Source organism: Staurois parvus, unplaced genomic scaffold, assembly GCF_062004578.1.
Source record: "Staurois parvus isolate SC_StPar_1 unplaced genomic scaffold, SC_StPar_1.0 ptg000335l, whole genome shotgun sequence".
Taxonomy (NCBI): domain Eukaryota; kingdom Metazoa; phylum Chordata; class Amphibia; order Anura; family Ranidae; genus Staurois; species Staurois parvus.
This window is the reverse complement of record NW_028318131.1, coordinates 117,501-145,000: the sequence shown is the minus strand read 5'-3', so window position 1 is coordinate 145,000 and position 27,500 is coordinate 117,501. Positions and strand designations below refer to the sequence as shown.

The 27,500-nt window shown below is 43.9% G+C and overlaps 1 protein-coding gene across 1 annotated transcript in view; it reads right to left on the bottom strand.

The window, feature by feature from the left end:
* PRKAR2A (protein kinase cAMP-dependent type II regulatory subunit alpha) overlaps positions 1–27,500 on the bottom strand; it is a 115,130-nt gene that overhangs the window by 67,049 nt on the left and 20,581 nt on the right. The window contains exon 2 of the mRNA XM_089684067.1: positions 7,601–7,636. Within this exon, the coding sequence (XP_089540193.1) occupies positions 7,601–7,636 (36 nt within the window). The remainder of the gene's footprint in view (positions 1–7,600; positions 7,637–27,500) is intronic.

Genomic DNA, 27,500 nt, shown 5'->3' with positions numbered 1-27,500 from the left:
TTTACAGCTGAACTCCAGGACAGAGAAAGAGTTCTGTTCCCAAAGCATAAAAAAAAAAACAAAATCCCACACCAAAAAAATAATATTACACACACAAATGTTTATATACATTATGTTGCCAAAAGTATCGGGCCCACCCACCAATGAAGGAGCATCCTTCCCACTGACCACCAATGAAGGAGCATCCTTCCCACTGACCACCAATGTAAGGGGCATTCTTCCCACTGACCACCAATGTAAGGGGCATTCTTCCCACTGACCACCAATGTAAGGGACATTCTTCCCACTGACCACCAATGTAAGGGGCATTCTTCCCACTGACCACCAATGTAAGGGGCATTCTTCCCACTGACCACCAATGTAAGGGGCATTCTTCCCACTGACCACCAATGAAGGGGCGTTCTTCCCACTGACCACCAATGTAAGGGACATTCTTCCCACTGATCACCAATGTAAGGGGCATCCTTCCCACTGATCACCAATGTAAGGGGCATCCTTCCCACTGATCACCAATGTAAGGGACATTCTTCCCACTGACCACCAATGTAAGGAGCATTCTTCCCACTGACCCCCAATGTAAGGAGCATTCTTCCCACTGACCCCCAATGTAAGGAGTATTCTTCCCACTGACCCCCAATGTAAAGAGTATTCTTCCCACTGACCACCAATGTAAGGAGCATCCTTCCCCCTGACCACCAATGAAGGGGCATCCTTCCCCCTGACCACCAATGAAGGGGCATCCTTCCCCCTGACCACCAATGAAGGGGCATCCTTCCCCCTGACCACCAATGAAGGGGCATCCTTCGCATTGACCACCACACTAATGGACCATTACTTGTAGATATAGTAATTATTGGCAGGGTTGAGAAGCACTACTCTATAGTAATATACTCTCCTGTATTAAACTACTTTATATTACACTTTGCTCTAGTATGTTATTCTAGACTCTAATATATATTATATACACTTTATTGCCAAAAGTATTGGCCCCGCCCTCCAAATCATGTGATTCAGGTGTTCCAATCCCCTCCATGGCCACAGGTGTATACAATCAAGCCCCTAGGCATGCAGACCGCTTCTACAAACATTGGTGAAAGAATGGGTCGCTCTCAGGAGCTCAGTGACTCCAAGCGTGGTCCGTGATAGGTGGCCACCTGGGCAATAAGTCCATCCGTGACATTTCCTGGCTACTAAATATTCCACACTCAGCTGTTAGTGGGATTATAACAAACTGGAAGCAACTGGGAACAACAGCCACTCAGCCACCAAGTGGTAGGCCACGTCACATGACAGGGCGGGGTCAGCACATGATGAAGCGCACAGTGCGCAGAAGTCACCAACTGTCTGCAGAATCAATAGCTAAAGACCTCCAAACTTGGTGTGGCCTTCAGATGAGCCCAACAACAGTGTGTAGAGAGCTTCATGGAATGGGTTTCCATGGCCGAGCAGCTGCATCCAAGCCTTCCATCACCAAGTGCAATGCAAAGAATCAGATGCTGTGGTGTAAAGCACGCCGTGGTTGCCAGGAGAACAGTACTTTCCTGACTGCATCGTGTCAAGTGTAAATTTTGGTTGAGGGGGGATTATGGCGTGGGGTTGTTTTTCAGGGGTTGGGCTTGGTCCATAAAGACATGGAGGAGCCAGTTTGGGGTGGAGGAACTTGACTGTCCTGCACAGAGTCCTGACCTCAACCCCATAGAACACCTTTAGGATGAATTAGAGTGGAGACTGTGAGCCAGGCCTCCTCCCCCGACATCAGTGCCTGACCTCACAAATGTGCTTCTGGAAGAATGGTCCAACCCTCCCATAGACACCCTCCTAAACCTTGTGGACGGCCTTCCCAGAAGAGTTGAAGCTGTTATAGCTGCAAAGGGCGGGGCCAACTCAATATTGAACCCTACGGACTAAGACTGGGGGGTCATTAAAGTTCATGTGCGTGGAAAGGCCGGCCGACCAATACTGCGGGCAATATAGTGTGCGCACGCATATATCTCCCCACACATACACCGAATTATTTTTCTTAAAACTTGGTGTTGACAGAACTTTCCGGTGACATCATTGCTGTGTACCGGCATCATTTAACACACCAGGAGTCTCCTGGCCTGTGCGACAATGCAGACTCCTGGAACCGCCCACTACTCCAGGCAACGACAACCACATCATAGCCACTGCAAAAAGAGGTTATAAAACAGGAGCAGGATAACAGAGGGCATAGCAGCCAAAAGGTCTACAAACCAAATGTTAGGGGTTAGTGATTTTCATTTAAAAAACAAAAAGGAAGATGTCTTTGTTTCTAACTGCCTGGATTACTATGTATGGAAACAAGAAATTCCTTTAAAAAAGGCATATAAGCACTTTACTAACACATTAAAATGTCTACCCGGTCTTTTGCTTTCATTCGATCTTCTAAACTACAAACACCATACATTACACATGTTGCATCTTGATTAGGCATGTGTGGCCTAATCTGACGATCCTATACAACTTGTGGATACTCCGCTAACGATGGATCCTACTATGTTTGTGCTTTAGTACTTTTTATTAGCTTTTTGCATACCGCACACCACTAGGTCTTCTGCTATAAATTGTACGAAAACTTAATGAAAACTTTAGAGAAGTTTGCCTGGGGCTCAGCTTAAGGCTCCATGTACACGGGACACTTCTGAACGATGGAAACTGACTGCTGGAAAACGTAGGTTAAAAAAAGTCTATTTAGCTGTGTTTGCATAACGCGTTTATGAGCATTTGCGTTTAGAAGCTTTTTTTAACGATAACCTCAGGAGACCTTCCAAAATGCCCACAATGCACTGAAAAACAGGACAAAATTAACTATTTCAGACATTGATAGAAATAGAGAGAGCAGAAGCAGAGAGAGCAGTATGTGTTGAGATTAGCGGTCTTTTTTTTTTTTTTGGTGTTTGGATGTGTTCCGGCTCATTTCTGTGCAGAAATTATTGCAGCAGTGTTTAACATTCTGTTTCATGCGAAAGCTCAAAGTATGGTGTACCGGGTCTATTTGAGTACCGGGAAAACGCTTTTCCTGCATTCTTCATGATGAAGACTCCGGACAGCATCTGGAAATGGAAGAGTTAAAAAAAAATTTTCAAACGCAAACGCTTATTAACGCGGATAGCCGCGTTTGCAAGCGTTTGAAACGCTGATAAAGTCTACTCCTGAACGCAAGTTTGGTGCGTTTAAAAAAAAAAAAAAAAACGACTAAACTCAACTGCCTGTAAATGACGATGTGTACACAGACACATAGGGAAACATTAGGAGAGTTCAGGGGCTGCTGAAAAAAAAAAAACGCTGAAAAGCTCCTAAACGTGAGTTTACCAGCTGCAGTGTACATGGGGCCCTAACTGGAGGGGTCTCTATAGTGCAGCTGTCAAATGCTCAGGCTGATGAAAGTTGTAGTCTTCATTCAGATTTCTAGGACTAGAATCACTCCGCTTAGTGCCATCACATCAAGGGACAATGCACTGAATGGGGTTCCATTGAAGCCAGTGGAGCAGAGCATTCAGACTGACATGCAATGACCTTATACAGGATCTGTTAGAGACTGTCAAGTTCATTACTGACTACACCAATAATGACAGATTTTTCTTTTTCTTTCCATTAAATCCAATTTCCAGGCAAACCACTAAATACACAGAAGAAATAGATGTACAAGGACTGTTCTACCCATACAAAGGAATTTTATTTGTCCATTCAATCTTGAGATTTACACAGCTCTGCCGCACAGTACAGTTCCTGCAGGGCAAAAGACCTGATTTTTCTTGTTTGCAGATTAAACACTTACAGGTCTTGTCCCTCTCCCAGCCTGTGACTGGACAGTGCAAAGAGAAGCAGTACAGTGATGAGCGCATCTATCTGCCTCCTCCTCTTTTTGGTATGCTTCTTAAACTGCAGCATACGTGACCTCCGCCTTCTGCTTCTCTCTACCCCTCCCTGAGTTCTTCTGTAACAGTAACATTACACCCTAAATACGGGTGTGACATGTAAAATGTTACACAAGGTGAACTTATCCTTTAACCACTTCCAGTCCGGACACTTTCCCCCCCTTCCTGTCCAGGCCAATTTTCAGCTTTCAGCGCTATCACACTTTGAATGACAATTGCGCGGTCATGCAACACTGAACCCATATGAATTTAGCATTTTTTTCAGACAGATAAAACTTTATTTTGGTGGTATTTATTCACCACTGGGATTTTTATTTTTTTGCTAAATAAATGAAAAAGTCCAAAAATTTTGAAAAAAAAAAAAAAAGTTTCTTATAAAATTTTGCAAATAATCTTGCTTCATAAATCTTGGCTAAAATTTATTCAGTTATCTTTTAAGTAAAAAGTTTATAACCGAAAACTAATTTTTCAAAAACAAATTTTTTTAATATTTGTGTTTTTTAACATATTGTCACTCTAGCAGTACAGTGTCACCATGGTGACACTGTACTAGTATGGAGTGATGAAGATTTTTTTTTTTTTATTACACTGATTGCTTTTACACCCATAAAGGCTGGAATACCAATCACTTCTCCTCCTCTCTGGTTGCATTCTTGCAGCCATTGAGAAATACTGTGTGAGCTGTGATTGGTCACAACTTGTCACATGGTACATGGCTGTTGTGAATTGCTACATAAATGAAAAAGTTCAAAAATTCTGTGAAAAAGTGTTTTATAAAAAATTTCCAAATAATCTTTCATAAATCTTGGCCAAAATGTATTAATCTACCTTTTCAGTTAAAAAAAAAAAAAAAAAAAAAAAAAACACAAATTAGTATAGACCCAAAAATAATAATTTTTTTTTTTTTTACATTTTATTTTTTTATATTAGGTTTGTGTTTTTTTTAACATACTGTCACCCTAGCAGTACAGTGTCACCATAGTGACACTGCTACTTGTGGGGGGTGATTTTTTTTTTTTTTTTTACACATTACTTTTACACCCATAAAGGCTATAAAATCAATCATTTCTCCTCCTCTCTGGCCATCAAGAAATACTGTGAGCTGTGATTGGTCACAGCTTGTCACATGGTACAAGGCTGTTAATAGCCCTGTACCATGTGATCTCTGATCATTCACAGATTTCACTGGTAAGCAATGTCAGGAAGTGACAGCTTGTTTGGCCAATCAGTGATTACATGAATAGTAGCAATCAGTGATCACATGAATCGGGACAGAGGTCCCGTACAGCGATCCGTGATCGCTGTGTCCGATCTGTGATCGCTGTGTCCGATCCGTGATCGCTGTGTCCGATCCGTGATCGCTGTGTCCGATCCGTGATCGCTGTGTCCGATCCGTGATCGCTGTGTCCGATCCGTGATCGCTGTGTCCGATCCGTGATCGCTGTGTCCGATCCGTGATCGCTGTGTCCGATCTGTGATCGCTGTGTCCTCCGGACACAACAGGTACCAGTCGGAGTGCCGCGCGCTCCCAGGGAGCAAGCACAGGCAATGGATGCGAGGGGAACGTTTAGAAACGTTCCACCCACTTTAGCAGCGCTCCTGTCCCGCCGTTTATCTACATGGGCCGGATGGGAGGTGGTTAATGAACACAAAACTGTATTTGTGTCATTGAGATCTGCATACAGCTCAGTTTTAAAACAGGGTCTACAGCAGCCTTTTTTTACCAGGGTGCCTTGAGGTTTCTTCAGGGGTGCCTTGACAAAATCTTTAAAAATTGCCCAAAACCTTTACACAGGCCAGTGAATAGAACAATCCTGCCTTTTAGTTACAAAGCCACAGCTTTTCATTGCGCACCATTACAACCTTCCAGCCACCAGCGTCCTGACAACCAATGACATCATACGTTGATGAGGAGGATGTCTGCTGCCGCCGCAGCATCCTTGTTTGACCCTCCCCCCTTTCCCTCTCAGTCAGTGCTGGGGTCACATCAGCTCAGTGATGGAGAAAAACTGAGGGAGAAGAGAAACACTAGAATACTAGTATATTGGCTTTGGAAGAATACATCACCTCTTACGTTGGGTGTCCTATGTTTGTGGACGTTGCGGCATTATATAAATCTATTAGAATAGTTTTTACATTTTAGAATGGGGCGCCCTCGGACTGTCCACATTTTTAGAATGGGGCGCCCTCGGACTGTCCACATTTTTAGAATGGGGCGCCCTCGGACTGTCCACATTTTTAGAATGGGGCGCCCTCGGACTGTCCACATTTTTAGAATGGGGCGCCCTCGGACTGTCCACATTTTTAGAATGGGGCGCCCTCGGACTGTCCACATTTTTAGAATGGGGCGCCCTCGGACTGTCCACATTTTTAGAATGGGGCGCCCTCGGACTGTCCACATTTTTAGAATGGGGCGCCCTCGGACTGTCCACATTTTTAGAATGGGGCGCCCTCGGACTGTCCACATTTTTAGAATGGGGCGCCCTCGGACTGTCCACATTTTTAGAATGGGGCGCCCTCGGACTGTCCACATTTTTAGAATGGGGCGCCCTCGGACTGTCCACATTTTTAGAATGGGGCGCCCTCGGACTGTCCACATTTTTAGAATGGGGCGCCCTCGGACTGTCCACATTTTTAGAATGGGGCGCCCTCGGACTGTCCACATTTTTAGAATGGGGCGCCCTCGGACTGTCCACATTTTTAGAATGGGGCGCCCTCGGACTGTCCACATTTTTAGAATGGGGCGCCCTCGGACTGTCCACATTTTTAGAATGGGGCGCCCTCGGACTGTCCACATTTTTAGAATGGGGCGCCCTCGGACTGTCCACATTTTTAGAATGGGGCGCCCTCGGACTGTCCACATTTTTAGAATGGGGCGCCCTCGGACTGTCCACATTTTTAGAATGGGGCGCCCTCGGACTGTCCACATTTTTAGAATGGGGCGCCCTCGGACTGTCCACATTTTTAGAATGGGGCGCCCTCGGACTGTCCACATTTTTAGAATGGGGCGCCCTCGGACTGTCCACATTTTTAGAATGGGGCGCCCTCGGACTGTCCACATTTTTAGAATGGGGCGCCCTCGGACTGTCCACATTTTTAGAATGGGGCGCCCTCGGACTGTCCACATTTTTAGAATGGGGCGCCCTCGGACTGTCCACATTTTTAGAATGGGGCGCCCTCGGACTGTCCACATTTTTAGAATGGGGCGCCTTCGGACTGTCCACATTTTTAGAATGGGGCGCCTTCGGACTGTCCACATTTTTAGAATGGGGCGCCTTCGGACTGTCCACATTTTTAGAGGGCGCCTTCGGACTGTCCACATTTTTAGAGGGCGCCTTCGGACTGTCCACATTTTTAGAGGGCGCCTTCGGACTGTCCACATTTTTAGAGGGCGCCTTCGGACTGTCCACATTTTTAGAGGGCGCCTTCGGACTGTCCACATTTTTAGAGGGCACCTTGCCTAAAAAAAGGTTGTGAAACACTGGTCTACAGTGAGTCAAATTTATCCTAAATCCTTCATACAGGGCACCAATAAAACCTTTAAATGCATAGTGACTTGTGATTACATTTTTAATTTAGGTTTTTTCTTTTTAGTCATATTTTAGCCATCATTCTTTATATCCAGTGTAAATATTTTTGCATAACAGTATGTGTGACGATGACACCAAGCCACAACATCATATGAGATAGTAAAAACTTACCTGATACCCTTCTGCTGTATCTGTTTATGACAGGAGCTGTAATAAAAAAAACAAAAATAGGTAAGTCACAGAAGTTATGGCAAGAACTAGAGCCAACTTATTTCAAACTTCAATTTCGATTTTTTTTTTAATAGGATTTTTATTAAAGAACAACCCCAACTTTATTTTTAGACCACATTTAAGAAGTATATTATGACATAGAACGGCATCCAAGGCGAGGGGACAGCCAATTTCAATGCTTTGTACTAAGAACGATAAAAATGTATTGTATACACTTTAGGCAGGCATGTACGATATGCACCAGTTTGTCAAAATATGATCCATTTTCATTAAACCCAGCACACACACTCCGCTCCTCACAAGACCTCCTCTCTAGTTCCCTGGTCTCCTCCCATGCCTGCCTCCAGGACTTCTCCAGGGTGTCACCCATCCTCTGGAACTCCCTGCCCCAACCCATCAGATTATCACCTACTCTCCTCTCCTTTAGGCGCACCCTGAAAACCCATCTCTTCAGGGAAGCCTACCCCACCCCCTGCTAACTTGCCGACCTCCTCCACTCTTCCTACCACTCCATCCCCCACAGCTATCTCCTCCTGTACCACCATCCCCTCCCTCCTAGATTGTAAGCTCCAAGGAGCAGGGCCCTCAATCCCCTCATGTTTTGCATTGTATTGGTATTGTTCTGTCACATGTTCTGTCCCCCTTTGTAATGTACAGCACTGAGCGAACCATTGGCGCTTTATAAATACTGTATAATAATAATAATAGTAATATTAATAATTAAACACTTGCACTCCAGAGGATTCCCCCCCTTCCAGACCAGGCCATTTTTTTGCGTTACGGCGCTGCATTACTTTAACAATTGCGTGGTCATGCAACACTGGACCCAAATTAAATTTATGTCCCTTTTTCCCCACGAATAGAGCTTTCTTTCTTTGGTACTTGATCGCCTGTGCAGTTATTTTTTGTGCTATAACAAAAAAGCAAAAAAACAAAAGGACAATTGAGAAAAATAATTTGACTTTTTGCTACTAAACATGTCCAGTAAAAAAAATCATAAAAAAATCGAATTTCGTCATAATTTTAGGCAAAAATGTATTCTGCTCCGTGTCTTTGCTAAAAAAAAAAAAAAGACCAATGCATGTAAATTAATAGGTTTACATTAAAGTTAGTGTTTTTTTTTTTGTTTTATTTTTACTAGTAATGGCGGCAATTAGCAACTTATAGCGGGACTGCTATAACAAAGCAAACACTAAGGATGAAAACTACCATTATGCCCAATAATCATGTCACTGAAACTGTATACTAGAACAGCCTTTTTCAACCAGAGTGCATTCAGGCTTCTTCAGGGCTGCTTTGGCAAAATGCCCTAAAATTGTATACAAGCCAGCAGGTGGATCAATCCTGCCTTTTGGTACACAAAGCCACAGGTTTTCATTTTGTACTTTTATGACGTTCTAGCTGCCAGCATCCTAACCACCAACGACATTAACTGATCAGGAGGATGTCGGGGGCATGCACATCATCCTTGTTTAAATCTCCCCTGTCCCTCTCTGTCACACCGGGAACACATCAGCAGAGAGAGAGACACAGACACACTAGAATAATTTTCGGTAACAGTGAGCAAAGGTGTATTTGCTTTGGAATAATAAATCACCTCCAACATTGGGTGTACTGGGTGTGTGTAGAATAGTTTTTTCATTTTAGAATGGGGTGCTTTGAGAAAGTTCTCTAGGCCTTTGCAAAGCCTTCTTCTAAAATCAAATTACAGGTCCCTGATGGAAAGGTTTGTCTAATCAAACATGTAGAAATGTTAAAACTGGCCATACAGTAATCAAATTTTAACAAGGATGAATTTACACAGACATACCATCAAGGAACATAAAGAAGATGACTTCTGCACACCTGTGGGACACCATTTCGCACAACCAGACCACACTATGGAAGGCCTCAATATTTAAGTTCTTAACCTCCTTAGCGGTATTCCCGAGTGTAGCTCGGGGTAAAATTTGAGTACCACAAGCGGTAACCCCGAGCTGCACTCGGGCTTACCATGCGGCGCTGCTCAGGGAGTCCCTGCAGCGCTTACCTTGTCCTTCGCTCCCGCGATGTGTCCCCTGCAGTGTCCCCGGCCATCTCCTCCGGCCAATGCCGGCATCTGTGTTCCGGTCCCTGTGACGTCAGGACGTACGGGCGACGGAACTTTGAAATTTTTAAAAAATTTAATTTTTGCTGTCATTGCTGTTTCAATGCATTTCACATATATTTTGTCCCTACTGCTTTGTCCTGTCCCCTGCCTGCATTTTGAATGTTCTTTCTGCCTGGAAACTTAGAAAAGTCCATGGCGTCCAAAAAGCGTCCAAAAAGCGTCCCTTAACGTCAAAAGCGGTTTTAGAACAGCGATAGTAAATCAAAACCACTTGCAGAATTGAGTGATAATGATTCGTGGGGAAATTCATCATCAGACACTGAAAACGATTTTGCGACTTTGCTCAGCGATGTGCAAATTTGCCTCTGTATTTCAAATTTCAGTGTTTTTGGTTTGATTATATTATTGAATTAAAATTATTATATTTTTTATGATTATTTATTAAATTAGAATTTATGATTTTGTGTTTCAAGTTTTATCATACCCGGGATGTTTACTAGACTCTTGTTCGGACAGATTTCAGTGAGTTATTCCTAAAAATTACAGCCTACAATAAAAAAAACAAATTTCCATGCTCCTAGATTGTAAGCTCCAAGGAGCAGGGCCCTCGATCCCCTCATGTTTTGCATTGTATTGGTATTGTTCTGTCACATGTTCTGTCCCCCTTTGTAATGTACAGCGCTGAGCGAACTATTGGCGCTTTATAAATACTGTATAATAATAATGCAAAAAAATGTACCGCTTTGAGCACAGAAATATGGACATAATCAGACCGCTAGGGAGGTTAAGATGAAAAAAAGAAAAGCATCCTAAAGCCATACCAGTTCAGGAATTCACAGCATTTGGTGAGTGTGGATCTATAAAATGCTTTTCACAGAAGATGTGAGCAAGCTGGGAAATGTAAAACGTTTATTCCTAAAAATTACAGCCTACAATAAAAAACTACATATTTCCATGCAAAAAAATGGTACCATTTCAGCTCAAAAAAAAAAAAAAAAAAAAAAAAAAAAAAAATCGGAAAGAATCATACCGCCGAGGAGGTTAAAGGAAATTTCAAAACTATCCAGGAAAGGAAAACTTTTGAACTAAGAATGATAATTCTATTTGACACAAGAGATAAAGGCCTTAATTTGGACATGGGATTCCTCACTCATTATCCAACAGTTTTATGACCCCCCCTGAGTGTTGTTCCCCCCCCCCCCCCCTCCCCAGTCTTTGCTTTTGCAGTCTTATCACTAGTCTAATCCTAGTCTTTTAACCATTGCTGTGTACATTTGTTTGTGTGTGTTTGTTCCTTTTTTTTTTTTTTTTTCGTCTCCCTTTCAACATCTCTTCTAATATTCTGCTAAAACTTTGTGAAGTAGTACTGCCTGGACCTTGAAGAAGGGGGACATACCCCGAAAGCTTGTCCTCAAAAAATTGTATGTTAGTGCAAATAAAAAAAGTATCACGTCAGTACTTAATTGTTTCTGCCGATTTGGTTGAAATTTGAGCCATCTGTGGCTCTGCAAGACACACCTTGCTCAATGAGTTGATTTATTATTATTATTATACAGGATTTATATGGCGCCAACGGTTTGCTCAGCGCTTTACATTATAGTGGGAGACAATACAGCAACAATACAAGAGGGATTTGAGGGCCCTGCACCTTGGAGCTTACAATCTAGGAGGGAGGGGTGAATGGTACAACAGGTAATAACTGTGGGGGATGGAGTGGTTGGAAGAGTGGAGGATTACAGCAATTAGCTGAGGGCAGGATAGGCTTCCCTGAAGAGAGAGGTTTTCAGTGATCATCAAAAGTGAGCAGAGTAGGCGATAGTCTGATAGATTGGGGTAGAGAGTTCCAGAGGATGGTGGAAGCTCTGGAGAAATCCTGGAGACGAGCATGGGAGGAGAAGATAAGGGAGCTAGAGAGTAGGAGGTCTTGAGAGTACGGTTTGGGTGATATTTAGAGAAGTTCGGTTATGTAGGTTGGGGCAGAGTTATAAATGGCTTTATATGTCATTGTTAATGTTTTGAATTTTATCCGTTGGGCAACTGGGAGCCAGTGGAGGGATTGGCAGAGAGGGGTGGAGGACACTGAGTGGAGGCCAGTGGAGGGATTGGCAGAGAGGGGTGGAGGCCAGTGGAGGGATTGGCAGAGAGGGGTGGAGGCCAGTGGAGGGATTGGCAGAGAGGGGTGGAGGCCAGTGGAGGGATTGGCAGAGAGGGGTGGAGGCCAGTGGAGGGATTGGCAGAGAGGGGTGGAGGCCAGTGGAGGGATTGGCAGAGAGGGGTGGAGGCCAGTGGAGGGATTGGCAGAGAGGGGTGGAGGCCAGTGGAGGGATTGGCAGAGAGGGGTGGAGGCCAGTGGAGGGATTGGCAGAGGGGTGGAGGCCAGTGGAGGGACTGGCAGAGAGGGGTGGAGGCCAGTGGAGGGATTGGCAGAGAGGGGTGGAGGACACTGAGTGGAGGCCAGTGGAGGGATTGGCAGAGAGGGGTGGAGGCCAGTGGAGGGATTGGCAGAGGGGTGGAGGCCAGTGGAGGGACTGGCAGAGAGGGGTGGAGGCCAGTGGAGGGATTGGCAGAGAGGGGTGGAGGACACTGAGTGGAGGCCAGTGGAGGGATTGGCAGAGAGGGGTGGAGGACACTGAGTGGAGGTCAGTGGAGGGATTGGCAGAGAGGGGTGGAGGACACTGAGTGGAGGCCAGTGGAGGGATTGGCAGAGAGGGGTGGAGGACACTGAGTGGAGGCCAGTGGAGGGATTGGCAGAGAGGGGTGGCAGATACAGAACGGTTAGTAAGGTGGATGAGTCTGGTAGCAGCATTCATGATAGACTGGAGTGGGGATAGCCTGCGATGAGGTCGGCCAATGAGGAGGGAGTTACAATAGTCGAGACGTGATATGACAAGGGACGAATACGTTGCTTAGTGGTCTCCGGGGTTAGGAACGGGCGTATCTTGGATTTAAAAATTTACTGGAGCTGGGAGGAAAAATTAAAAATCAGCCAACGCTGATTGCATCCTGTCAGACTCTGTTTGGGTATTTAGGCAGCCATGACTATCTGAACGCAATAGCCAGCGGTGGAGATTCCCCCTCCAGTTTAGTATGGATGGGGGAATTTGTGAACGATGAACAAAAGACATTATTCCTGTGTATGGCTAGCCCACGGCTTTCATCAGGATGCCAAAGCCAGTTACGCTGGAAAGGCAAAGCAGCCTTATGCACGCCGGCCCTTTCAGAGCCACATACTGGAACACTGAAAACAGCTGACTGGCAGGGATAGCAGCGCAACCCTTCTGTCAGCGCTCAGCAAGTGGTGGTGTTTTCCATTTCAAAGCCAAAGGGGGGGAAACCCCTTTAATGTGAGAACTGGTAAGCAGTTACAAAGCAAGCAATGTTGCACAAGTGAAAATGATTGCATGGTATTCCTATCTGGCCCAGTTCATATAAATGTCCCCTTGTAAACTCCAGTTTGAGCAATATTAGTGTACAGTAATCCCAAACAACTGTTTAAAGCAGAACTCTGATTTAAATCCTTTCTAGATATTGATATATTTTTGTATTTTTGTCTAATTTTGTGTGCACCAAATGCCTTTAAATATCAATTATTACTTTGTAAACATAGCTGTGACATCATCACTGTGCTGCTCAAAGCCTGTGCCGAGAGAACTGTCGTGGGAGGGGCCCAGCAGTCTCCACCCGGTAGAGGCTGACTGCAGAAACTACAGAAGGGGGCGGAGACAAGACCAGTCACCCTGCACAAGGAGACAGAGCTGCAGTGACCAGTCTTTACCTCTGTGCAGGAGATTCCTGCAATACAAAGTCTCACATCGGATTACTGCACAGATCTGGAAGAAATACACACCAAGATTCAAGGAAGAACACGATTCTTATATTTAGACCAAGTTTGCTCATCTTGCAGTTCAGCTTTAAGACTCCAGGAATGGGCCATCAGGTACATTCTTAGATCAAAGGACAGCGAGTGCAATGAGACGCATTATATGCCAATTGCTATATTTCCTCTGCTGTACCGCAATACAGGACTTGGCTTTGAATCCAAACAGCAGAAGGCGTGATCTGGGTGTAGTAAATCTGATGGCTCTCTCTGCAGTTTGTATTTGTACTCCTAGAGATTCTTCAGTCTCCTAGAGGCGCTGCACAGAGTGTTTGAGGACCAGAAGAACTTGCCCCTGAAATGCCAATAGGACATTGGCTTTTAATGAACTTGACCTAGCCCCAACAGCAGAGAGCGGCCCAAACAGCAGAGAGCGGCCCAAACAGCAGAGAGCGGCCCAAACAGCAGAGAGCGGCCCAAACAGCAGAGAGCGGCCCAAACAGCAGAGAGCGGCCCCAACAGCAGAGAGCGGCCCAAACAGCAGAGAGCGGCCCAAACAGCAGAGAGCGGCCCAAACAGCAGAGAGCGGCCCAAACAGCAGAGAGCGGCCCAAACAGCAGAGAGCGGCCCAAACAGCAGAGAGCGGCCCAAACAGCAGAGAGCGGCCCAAACAGCAGAGAGCGGCCCAAACAGCAGAGAGCGGCCCAAACAGCAGAGAGCGGCCCAAACAGCAGAGAGCGGCCCAAACAGCAGAGAGCGGCCCAAACAGCAGAGAGCGGCCCAAACAGCAGAGAGCGGCCCAAACAGCAGAGAGCGGCCCAAACAGCAGAGAGCGGCCCAAACAGCAGAGAGCGGCCCAAACAGCAGAGAGCGGCCCAAACAGCAGAGAGCGGCCCAAACAGCAGAGAGCGGCCCAAACAGCAGAGAGCGGCCCAAACAGCAGAGAGCGGCCCAAACAGCAGAGAGCGGCCCAAACAGCAGAGAGCGGCCCAAACAGCAGAGAGCGGCCCAAACAGCAGAGAGCGGCCCAAACAGCAGAGAGCGGCCCAAACAGCAGAGAGCGGCCCAAACAGCAGAGAGCGGCCCAAACAGCAGAGAGCGGCCCAAACAGCAGAGAGCGGCCCAAACAGCAGAGAGCGGCCCAAACAGCAGAGAGCGGCCCAAACAGCAGAGAGCGGCCCAAACAGCAGAGAGCGGCCCAAACAGCAGAGAGCGGCCCAAACAGCAGAGAGCGGCCCAAACAGCAGAGAGCGGCCCAAACAGCAGAGAGCGGCCCAAACAGCAGAGAGCGGCCCAAACAGCAGAGAGCGGCCCAAACAGCAGAGAGCGGCCCAAACAGCAGAGAGCGGCCCAAACAGCAGAGAGCGGCCCTGAGGCTAGCCTAGAACTAGGGGCTGCCTTGTGTATGGCTCATGGATATAGAAAGAATACGGCCGCAAACTCGCATGCGCAATTACATGGGCTGCCTATAGCACCAAAAAAGGTTACATGTTCTATTTTTTGTAACAGTCCTCAACAGACAGTAGTGCATTACTGTGCATTGGGGTGAGACGCAGCACATGTCCATCAGCAAGGTGAACTGGGGGGCCTTTAAGGATGAATGGCACCACAGCGCACCAATGCGCAACACATTATAACGGCACTCACAGCAGCACCACAGTGAGAACCACGCCTTAGGGAAATGACTAAGTACTTAAACGCCTACTATACTCACTGATCTTCAGGCACTATTGTAAGCAGCAGACTATATGAAGTAGGCCAATTCTATCACAGCGTGCCATGTAAATGTGAGAATGGAAGAATGAAATAGGTGAAAAAAATGATTGAAATATTTACAGTTAATGAGTCACTTGGGATGAGGAAAGACAGCAACTTGACTCAGATTTTTGAATAGATTGAATAATGCATGCCTAGAAATTACCCTACATGTACAGGAGGAAAGGGCCGCCTTAGAGCCGCATGCAGAGTCTGGGAAGGAAAAATGCATTTCAGCAAAGCAAACAAACAAACATAATAATGCAAGGCACTGCATAATAAAGCATACAAACAATCCACAACTATGGCAGATGTCATAATGCAGTAAGAGCTCTGAAAATGCAGTGTATGCATTTTAATGGCACAACAGAGCGAAATGAAATGTTTGCAAAATAAAATTTGTTTTATTTGTTTCCTATTTCAGAAGCATTACTGGGGCAATTGCACAACATTTCATCCTGAAATCAAGCAATGCCACTAAATATGAATATATAAATGGGTTCCATAGGTCAGAAGATTTTTTGTTTAGCTAGTCATGTGAGCCAAGCACTCCTACCAGAAAGCAAAGCCCAGATCACACTTTTCTTCACCAGCACCAAACAGTACTGCTTGTTCTAGGGCCCCTTCCCCGAGGCCTACGGACTGGATATTGAAGGAGCAGAATGACATCCTCAACCCTCTGGGGTTTAAAAAGGTGAGAAAGCATCACATCGCCTTCCTCACCACATCAAGCGCCTTTGAAAAGCAATATGTCCATGCATCGCTCTTCAGAAGAACAGTGGATTTAGCTTCATATCAAAATCTAGCCCATCTGCTTGCTCATTTTGCTGCATGCATAGCCTCTACTGTGTTGTGAATACGCAGAAATGAGTTACACAAACGATAAAACTGTCAACTCAATCTTGATGTATGACAAGAGAGAATGTAAAGAGTTGAAACACTAAAGCAATGTATTTCATAACATTAACCATTAGCCGCCCGGCCAATGGCCGTTTGGCGGCTTCAGATGTGTATCTGCATTCCGGGTGCACGCCATTTGGCGTGCTCCCGCACATGCGCCGTTTGCGCTAGTGCAGAGCGGCGCAGCAGTGTGATCTGTCATCGGCCGTGCACCTCGGACACGGCCGATGACAGATCCGAGTACCGGCTCCCGTTGCTGGTACCATGTGACCTGCGGTGACCAATCACAGCAGGTCACATGACAGTTGTATACAATGGATGGCTTCATTCATGATGCCATGCATTGTATACTAGTGCCTAGCTGTGAATGGTCACAGCTAATCACATGCACATGTCATGTGATTAGCTGTGACCAAATCAGAGCTAAGCACAAAAAAAAAAAAAAAAAAAGCTGAATGAATCGATTTCATTCAGGTAAATGCTTGCTTATAGCAAAGTAATTCTTTGCTATAAGCAAATTGTGTAAAATGTAGTAAAATATGAAAAAAAATCTTAAAAAAAAATAAAAAAAAATTTTAAAAAAAAATTTGAATTTAAAAAAAAAAAAATATATACATACACACACATACATATACTTTTTTTTTTTCTTTTCATACTGTCACCAGTCAGTGTCCCTGTTCACCGCCATGCCAGTTATATGATGCTGTACTACACTGGTGACAGTATGTAAAAAAAAAACATAGTGAAAATAATTTTTTTCATTTGCCGAAAAATTATGACAAAAAAATACAACTTCAAAAAACTCGCCATGCCTCTTATGAAGTACGTCGGACTGTCTACTCTGCAAAAAGGGGTCATTTGGGGGATATCTGTACTGTTCTGACATTCTTGGACCTCAAGAAATTAGATTGGCCGTCAGTACTTCAGGATTGATCAATTTTCAGATCTATACCATAGTTTGTGAACTCTATAACTTTCCTAAAAACTAAAAAATACATCCTAATTTGGGTTATTTTCACCAAAGACATGTAGCAGAATACATCTCGGCCTTAATTTATGAAGAACAATTATTTATTTGTAAACTTTTATAACAGAAACAAAGAAAAATGTGTTTTTTTTTCAAAATTTTTGGTCTTTTTTTGTTAATTTAGCAAAAAATAAAAACCCCAGTGGTGATTAAATACCACCAAAAAAAAGCTCTAGTTGTGTGAAGAAAATGATAAAATTTTAGTTTGGGTACAATGCTGTATGACCGCGCAATTGTCATTCAAAGTGTGAGAGCGCTGAAACCTGAAAAATGGCCTGGGCAGGAAGGTGTAAAATTGCACAATATTGAAATGGTTAAAGCGGAGCTGCACCCTTTTTCTTTTTGTAGCCTCCCTAGCGGTCTGATTATGTCAGTATTTCTGTGCTCAAAGCGGTCCTTTTTTTGCATGGAAATACGTATTTTTTTTTTATTGTAGGCCTGTAATTTTTAGGAATAACTCACTGAAATCTGTCTGAACAAGAGTCTAGTAAACATCCCGGGGATGATAAAATTTGAAACACGAAATCATAAATTATAATTTAATAAATAATCATAAAAAATAATAATATAATAATAATAAATTTAATTCAATATTATAATCAAACCAAAAACACTGAAATGTGAAATATAGCGCCAAGTTCGCCCATCACTGAGCAAAGTCGCAGAATCGTTTTCAGTGTCTGATGAGGAATTTCCCCCACGAATCATTATCACTCAATTCTGCAAGTGGTTCTGATTTACTATCGCTGTTCTCTAGCCGGTCTAAAACCACTTTTGACCTAAAGGGAAACTTTTTGGACGCCATGGACGTTTCTCAGTTTCCAGGCAGAAAGAACAGTAAAAATGCAGGCAGGGCGCCGGACAAAGCACTCGGGACAAAATGTATGTGAAATGGTTTGATACAGGAATGTTATACTATGTGATTTTAGTGTATTTAGTGAATGTCACTTTTACACATTTTTGAATTTCCCACCAGTTCCGTCCCCCATATGTCCCGCCGTTGCAGGGAAGGGAACCTGGAAGACAGATGCCGGCATCGGCCGGAGGAGATTGCTGGGGACACTGCAGGAGGGACATCGCGGGAGCGCAGGACAAGGTAAGAGAAGAAGAGATCCCGGAGCAACGCTGCAGTGTATTCCCGAGTTTAGCTCGGGGGGGTTACCGCTTGTGGTACTGAAACTTTACCCCGAGCTACACTCGGGACTACCGCCAGGGGGGTTAAGTTACTCTATTCACAATGCCCCCCCCCCCCCCCCGTGGTGTACTGTCTGAAATGAATATATTTAAAGGATAAGTTCACCTTTTGAACATGTTACATCCGTTTTTAGGGTGGAACATGCAACATGTTCCCAATGCTGCAGCCGCCGCCCTCTGCTCCCCCTCCCTGTGACAGAAGTACAGGGAGAAGTTCCCTGTACCTGTCAGAATTTAAACACAGTGCGACCAAGTGGGGCTCCGCCCACACAACCCCATCATTCATTTACAGTGTTCTGTGAATGAACTACAAGCCCTAGCCAGCCTTCGCAGCTGTTGGTTTGTAGTTCTCAATGAACTACCACAGCACTGTGGAGGTCACCGATTCTTCCCGTCAATATATCTGCTTGTCCATACATCCTGTATGGGCAAGCAGATATACTGACAGATCTGAAGGAGACCTGCATGGCGATCTGCCGATCGGTGGTTCAATGCTTTAGAGGCTCCTGTACCCAAAAATAAATGCACTTTTTTTTTACCTGCAAAAAAAATGAGCATTCATTATTTGTGTGCAAAAGGTGAACTTTTAATTTAAGGTATGTAGAAACTTCAAAGTATGATACAAGGGCGGCACTTCTGGTCCCGGCCGCCTAAGCGATGAGGTCATTAGACGATTTGCAAGGTCTCCTGGGATATCTTTTGATTGACAGGTTGTAACAACGGGGCAGGAACTTCTGCCGTTGCCGCCATTGCTATGGCGTCCTGTTGTGAACAAACTGCACCGCACAAGTGTCATACTGTGAGGGCGCGGGATCGGGAGGTGCATGCTGGGATAGCCAGCAGCACCTAATCCCAGAAATATACACTTACATAGTTAGTCTGGCTGGAAAAAAAAAGACAAAAGTCAATCCAGTTCAACCATTAAAAAAAAAAAAAAGTTATCATCCTATATCCAGAGGAAGGCAAAAAAAAACAAAAAAAAACAAACTAAAGCATGATGCAATTTGCAGGGAAAAAATTTCTTCCTGATCCCCCGAGAGGCAATCGGATATTCCCTGGATCAACTTTACCTATAAATGTTATATCCAGTTATATTCTGTGTATCTAGGAAAGAATCCAGGACTTTTTTTTTAAAGCAATCCACTGAGCTGGCCACAACCAACTCTAGCGGGCTTCAGATGCCCAAACCCTTCATGGCCCTTGCCTGCTTCTGAGATCAAAGTAAAATAAAACAGATTTACAACTAACGAGCATGATATCAGTTATAACATTATCCAGACATAAATGTGCAAATTGTAACAATCACAGGGGAGCGGTAAAAAAAAAAAAAAAAAAAAAAAAGAAGATTGTGGGGACTGGAGCTCAGCTTTAAAAAACAAACATCACATGAAATATTAGGAATAAAATATCCCCTTGCAGATAGCATAGCAAAGTCTTAGACCACACTAACAGTGTGAACCTGTCACCACCACTGTCACACTTGTAGAACTCTAATACGATGACGTGTGTGTATATATGAACTCATAAATAACTTTTTCTTTTTACATCCCTTTAAAGCTAAGATTTAACGCACTGTGACTAAACTTATTTTCTATGCATCGTTTGACAGAAAATATGCTACAGACACATTGTCAACCAAGTGTGAACTCTGCAAACAATCGTGCCCAGTCAAACAGTTCATGTTAGGACTCTGAATCCAGGCTAGGTCTATATACCAAGTAGCAGTACCTTACAGTGGTTAAAGTTTATTTTTTAATTTTTTTTTTTTTTTTTTTTTTTAAATGTCCCACTGCCCGTTCCTTACCCCTAAATACTTACCAGAACCCTCTCCTGATCCAGCTCTGGACCTGTCTGCAGCAGTGCTCTACTCTGTTCCTCTTCTCACAGGTCATACTGAGAGCAGTGGGAGCCATTGGCTCTTGCTGCTGTCAATCAAATCCTGTAAGGAAGGCGTGGGGACGCAAGGCTAAGCCAAGCTGTCTATTTATGGATGTACACAGACTAGCTCAAGAATGTGCGAGTGCCCCCATAGCACGTGGCTTGCTATGGTGGCACTTGTAGAAAGAGGAGGAGATACAAGCACCAGAAGATCGCAGAAGAGGAGAAAAGGGACCTCTCTGCACAGAGTGGGCAAGTATAAACCTATTTTAGGACAAAAAAAAAATCAAGCTTTTACAATCACTTTAAAGCCCCACTTCAGCAAAAAAAAAAAAAAAAAAAAAAAAAAACAAAAACCCAGAAGCCCACAAAAAAAAAAAAGAAAAAAAAAAAAGAAAAACCCCAAAAGACACAACAAAAACTCCCAACAAAACACACAACAAAAAGAAAAAACAAATCCCACCCCTTCTAACCTTTACTGCAAGACGTCTTACCTGGTGGAGCAAGATACAGTGGGGAAAATTATTATTTGATCCCCTGCAGATTTTGTAAGTTTAAGTTTGCCCACTTACAAAGTAATGAAGGGTCTATCATTGTTATCATAGGTGTATTTTAAATGATAGACAGAATATCAACCAAAAATCCAGGAAAAATACATGATACAAATGTTATAAATGGAGTTGCAGTTCAGTGAGTAAAATAAGTATTTGATCCCCAAGCAAAACATGACTTGGTACTCGGTGGAGAACCCTTGTTGGTAACCACAGAGGTCAGACGTTTCTTGTAGTTGGTTCCCAGGTTTGCACACATCTCAGGAGGGATTTTGGTCCACTCTCCTCTACAGATCTTCTCTAAATCCTTATGGTTTCTTGGCTGTTGCTTGGCAACTCAAAGTTTCAGCTCCCTCCATACATTCTCTATAGGATTAAGGTCTGGAGACTGGCTAGGATACTCCATGACCTTAATGTATTTCTTCCTGGCCCCTCAAAGCGGCAAAGTCGGCCTGTTCCTTTAGCAGAGGAACAGGCCCAAAGCATAACGTGTCCACCTCTGTACTAGACTGTAGGGATGGTGTTCTTAGGGTCATAGTCAGCACTGTTCTTCCTCCAAACACGGCGAGTCCAGTTAGTGCCAAAGAGCTCAATTTTGGTCTCATCTGACCACAGAACTTTCTCTCAATCCTTCAGGGAATCATTTAGATGTTCATTGGAAAACTTCAGATGGGCCTGTACATGTGCCTTCTTGAGGAGGGGACCTTGTGGGTGCTGCAGCATTTCAATCCATGGCGGCGTGTTCTGTTACCAATGGTGTGTTTGGTGACTGTGGTTCGAACTGCCTTGATATCATTCACAAGCTCCTCCCGTGTAGTTCTGGGCTGATCCCCCACTTTTTTCATGATCATCCTTACCCCATGAGGTGAAATCTTGTGTGGAGCGCCAGACTGAGGACAATTGATGGTTAGTTTGTATTTCTTCCATTTGTGAATAATCGCTCTAAGTCTACGTTCACACTAGCCTTGTTAGCAAGCGGCAGACAGGCATTTGGGAGCGGTTTTACCGTTTCCCAAACGCCTTGGATCACATAGTGCTGTTCAAACGGGAGCATTAGCGTCGCATTGCGGCAAAACGGACGCCTCTGGTCCGAGTCAGGAGTTGAAGCCTCCCATTCAAGTCTATGGTGCGGTTGCGACGCGGTTGCGAGGCGTTTGCGGAGCAGTAACACCATTCAAACTTCATTATAGGCGTTTGTGGGGCTTTTTGACGCTTGACAAACGTCTAGCAACCACCGCTAAACCGCGCATGAGGCATTTGCGGAGCGTTAGAAACGCCGGACCAACGCTTGTCAACCGCCATAGGGGCGTTTGGCAAGAGCTGGGAAAACAGTGAAGTGTGAATGAGCCCTTACAGTTGTCTCTTCTTGCCGATTGTCTTGTAGCCCATTCCAGTCCTGTGCAGGTCTACAGTCTTGTCCCTGATGTCCTTTCGCAGCTCTTTGGCCCATGGTGGTGAGGTCTAAAGGAAAGATTCTGTGGACAGATGTCCTTCATACACAACGAGTTATTATGAGCACCTTCTTAAATGGACAGGACCAGGGGCGGACTGACCATTTGGAAACTCGGGCACTGCCCGAGGGCCCGGGGTCAGTGGGGGGCCCCATGAGATGCCCCTGGTACCTTTTTCATAGGTTTTTTTGAGTTTGGGCAAGGACACAGGGGCCCCATGATCCCCTATTGCCCGGGGGCCCCATGAGTTTTCAGTCCGCCCCTGGACAGGACTAATCTATGCACCACATGAACACATAGCCAGTCTGTGAAAGCCAGAATCATTGTTGGTTGGTAGGAAATCAAATTATTATTTTACTCACTGAACTGCAACTCAATTGATAACATTTGAGTTGTGTTTTTTCTGGATTTTTGGTTGATATTCTGTCTCCATCATTTAAAATACACCGATGATAAAAATGATAGACCCTTCATTTCTTTGCAAGTGGGCAAACTTACAAAATCTGCAGGGGATCAAATCATCATTTTCCCTTCCCCACTGTATTTTTCAATAAAAGGTTTACTACTCAAAACAACTTTCTTTTAGGTAGAGGTGTTCTGTCACACAGGTATTTCAACAAATCCATCATCCTGACAAGGGCAATTCCCAGTCAGTTCAATAACACTCTCATGACGTCAAAAGATCAGTTCTCTGACATGGTAATTACTGTCTGCCACTCTGTAAACATGATATACACACCACAGCCCCAAACCTTTCTAAGTGCACATTGTACTTTCACCTGTAGGCCCTCCAAGTACTCAGCACTGACCTCAGGTACTGTTTAGATCCATCAGAAAATGAACATTAAAAGAGAACCTCAGATTGTTTAAAGCTGTAATAAACGCAAAACAAAAAACAAAATGTATTCTACTGCAGTTTACCAATCCTTAGATGTGGTGGCTGCTTTATTTTTCTCTCTTTAGTCTTTTTTCCCTGTTTACACCTGGTGATCTGGCTAGTAACACCTCCTGTATTAGAGCACCACCACCCTGGATGAATGAGCAGAGGGCCCCTTTGGACAGCACCATTGTCAGTCTGGGGGAGGGGAGGGGAGTGTTCGATGCACTAGTAGATTTACATACACTAACAAACTGAAGCCAAACTCCAGACTGTAGAAACTGCTACATTTGTAGAAGAGCTTGTTCTGTTGAAAGACAGACTTACTGGCTGGATCAGCAGATAAAAAGAAAGAACAGAAACTCTATATAAAAAAAAAAAAAAAAAACTAACTCATTTAAAAATTGGTAAGCTACAATATAGTAAATGGTTGCTTTTGGGTTTAATACCATTTTAACTACTTTCACTACTGAAGTATGCTTTTAAGCCCTGGTTCACACAGATGCGGAATTTGCAGCGTTTTCAGTGCGAATTCCACACCGCATTAGAATCGCACACAGTTCATTCAAAAACTCGGTGCGATGTGCAGAATCAGATCACATAGGTGTGAACAGGGGAGGACTGACCATTTGGAAACTCGGGCGCTGCCCAAGGGCCCAGGATCAGTAGGGGGCCCTATGAGATGCCCCTGGTACGTCTTTCATAGGCTTTTTTGAGTTTGGGCAAGGGCACAGGGGCTCCATGAGTTGTCAATCCACCCCTGGGTGTGAATACCTGGGCAGCACAGTGGCTAAATGGTTAGCACTTCTGCCTAGCATACTAGGGTCGTTGGTTCAAATCCCAGCCATGGCACCACCTGCCTGGAGTTTGCATGTTCTCCCTGCGTCTGTGTGGGTTTCCTCCGGGTTCTCCAGTTTTTTTTTTTTTGTTTTTTTTAAGTACCTGAAATAAATACCTATTCGATTCTAGTGCGGACCAAAAAAAGGGTCCTGCACCTTTTTGGTGCAGGCGCACTGCGATTAGAGCCATACAAAATGTATGGCTCAAATCGCACTGCACACAAATCACATGTGATTTGCACAGGAATGTGGTGCGGTTCCTGCGCAAATCACAATTGCGATACACCGCACCGCATGCATGTGAACCCGGGCTTAAAGTGTATGTCAGGGCAAAATTAAAAAGAAAATTAAAAAATGACAGCACCGCTTTAGCGTGAACCCAGGCTAAAAGGTAGAAGGGTGGACATGTATTTCTAGAGCGAGTCCCTTTAATAAACATCACTTCAAATACACAGACAGCCTGCACACACCTGTGAATGGCTGACATTACACAGCTCACATGGCAGACACAATGGTCCAGAGCTTTGTGATCGCTGTGCTGGCCAGTTGCAGAGATAATTAAACAATCTACAGTGCCTTCTCCTTCCTGTCACAATAGGGGAAGGGGGGGGGGGGGGGGGGGGAGTAGTATTTTACCAATGAAGATAGCAGCAGATTTATGGTGATTAACGGTTTTAACGGATTGTGGAAGGAAAAAAAAAAAAAACCACAACACCACCTTTCACCTAGGGGTGGCCACTTTCCAAAAAGGGATCATATATGGAGTGTTCATAATGTCCTGTCATTTTGATATAAGGAGAACATTTTCATGGTCATGGTCTTTCTTTACATAGTCAAAAAAATATAAACCCAGCAGTCGTTAAAAACCAAAAGAAAACTATTGGTTGCAAAAGAATCATAAATCTCATTTGGGTACAATGTTACATGATTGAGAAACAAACAGCACTGAAAACTGAAAAAATGGCCTGGTAATGAAGGGGTGTATGGTGGGCAGCACAGTGACTAAATGGTCAGCACTTCCTCCAGTTTCCTCTGGGTTCTCCGGTTCCTCCAACACTCCAAAGACATGCTGGTAGGTTAATTGGCTCCTGTCTAAATTGGCCCTAATATGTGTATGTATGAATGTGAGTTAGGGACCTTAGATTGTACACCCCTTGAGGGTTAGGGACCTTAGATTGTACGCCCCTTGAGGGTTAGGGACCTTAGATTGTACACCCCTTGAGGATTAGGGACCTTAGATTGTACGCCCCTTGAGGGTTATGGACTGATGTGAATGTACAATATAGATGTAAAGCGCTGTGTAAATTGACAGCGCTATATAAGTACCTGAAATAAATAATACAGGGTAGTACTGAAATGGTTAAAGAATGCCAACATGTTTTGCGGCACTAACCTGCTTACCATATGCCAGCTGCCTTTATCCTGAAAATGTCAAATAGCCTTTTAGATGAACTCATTAGCACCTCATGCTGATGCAGATCAGTTTGATGGTGCGCAGGACACATCAGGGTGCCAGTCTCGGCTACTTTCCTCTCAAGGGCTGGAAATATCGCTTATACATCAAGCGGGGAAAGTCAGAGCAATTTATCAGTAAGCGTATGAGTGCAATAAATCCCCCAAGAGCTACATATTGCAGGCCATTTCACCAAGCAGGGACTCTCAAGCACAATAGACATACATACAAATTACAAATGAAGCTCGTAGAACTTGCAACGATTTGCTATTTAAAGAACAATATTGGTTACAAAAAGATACATCAGCAAACATTACAAAAGCTGCCATTTCCATAGAATTACACCGCATGATGCTTCCTTTTCATTCAATCTGCAAAATATGATCCAAAAGCTGAACTCTGGGGCGAGGGAATGGTTTAGGTGCCTTGCTTTCTTTTTTTTCACTTTATTGAAGTATCACAAAATGGTATTTCATTCATTTCTATGCACCACAGATGAGGTGTGGACACCAACAAAAACATGGGGTGAGAGGTCTGCGTTTGCATGCAACCCACTTCCCGGCAGTGGTGTGGTGTGAAAGGGCACATAGAAAGCAACTGGCTGAGTACCTGAAGGGTTGGGAACCATGCGTGGCATATAATGACAACTGGAATCTGGACCGCTCCTTGCTATCGAATTGAAGATACTGATGTAGTTTTCCATCATTGACCTGCAGCTGTATACAGCGGGATTCCCCCTCTCCTCCTTTTCCCCTCTTTTCCTTCCTACCAGTTGTTTTTTGGTTTTGGCCCTACATTATTGTTATTATACAGGATATATATATATATATATATATATATTATATATTATTATTATTATTATACAGGATTTATATATTATATATTATTATACAGGATTTATATATATTATATATTATTATACAGGATTTATATATATTATATATTATTATTATACAGGATTTATATATATTATATACTATTATTATACAGGATTTATATATTATTATTATTATACAGGATTTATATATATTATTATTATACAGGATTTATATATATTATTATTATACAGGATTTATATATATTATTATTATACAGGATTTATATATATTATTATTATACAGGATTTATATATATTATTATTATACAGGATTTATATACAGTCAGGTCCATAAATATTGGGACATGGACACAATTCTAACATTTTTGGCTCTATACACCACCACAATGGATTTGAAATGAAACAAACAAGATGGGCTTTAACTGCAGACTGTCAGCTTTCATTTGAGGGTATTTACATCCAAATCAGGTGAACGGTGTAGGAATTACAACAATTTGCATATGTGCCTCCTGCTTGTTAAGGAACCAAAAGTAATGGGACAGAATAATAATCATAAATCAAACTTTCACTTTTTAATACTTGGTTGCAAATCCTTTGCAGTCAATTACAGCCTGAAGTGTGGAACGCATAGACATCACCAGACGCTGGGTTTCATCCCTGGTGATGCTCTGCCAGGCCTCTACTGCAACTGTCTTCAGTTCCTGCTTGTTCTTGGGGCATTTTCCCTTCAGTTTTGTCTTCAGCAAGTGAAATGCTCAATCGGATTCAGGTCAGGTGATTGACTTGGCCATTGCATAACATTCCACTTCTTTCCCTTAAAAAACTCTTTGGTTGCTTTTGCAGTCTGCTTTGGGTCATTGTCCATCTGCACTGTGAAGCGTCCAATGAGTTATGAAGCATTTGGCTGAATATGAGCAGATAATATTCCCGAAACACTTCACAATTCATCCGGCTGCTTCTGTCAGCAGTCACATCATCAATAAATACAAGAGAACCAGTTCCATTGGCAGCCATACATGCCCACGCCATGACACTACCACCACCATGCTTCACTGATGAGGTGGTATGCTTAGGATCATGAGCAGTTCCTTTCCTTCTCCATACTCTTCTCTTCCCATCACTCTGGTACAAGTTGATCTCGGTCTCATCTGTCCATAGGATGTTGTTCCAG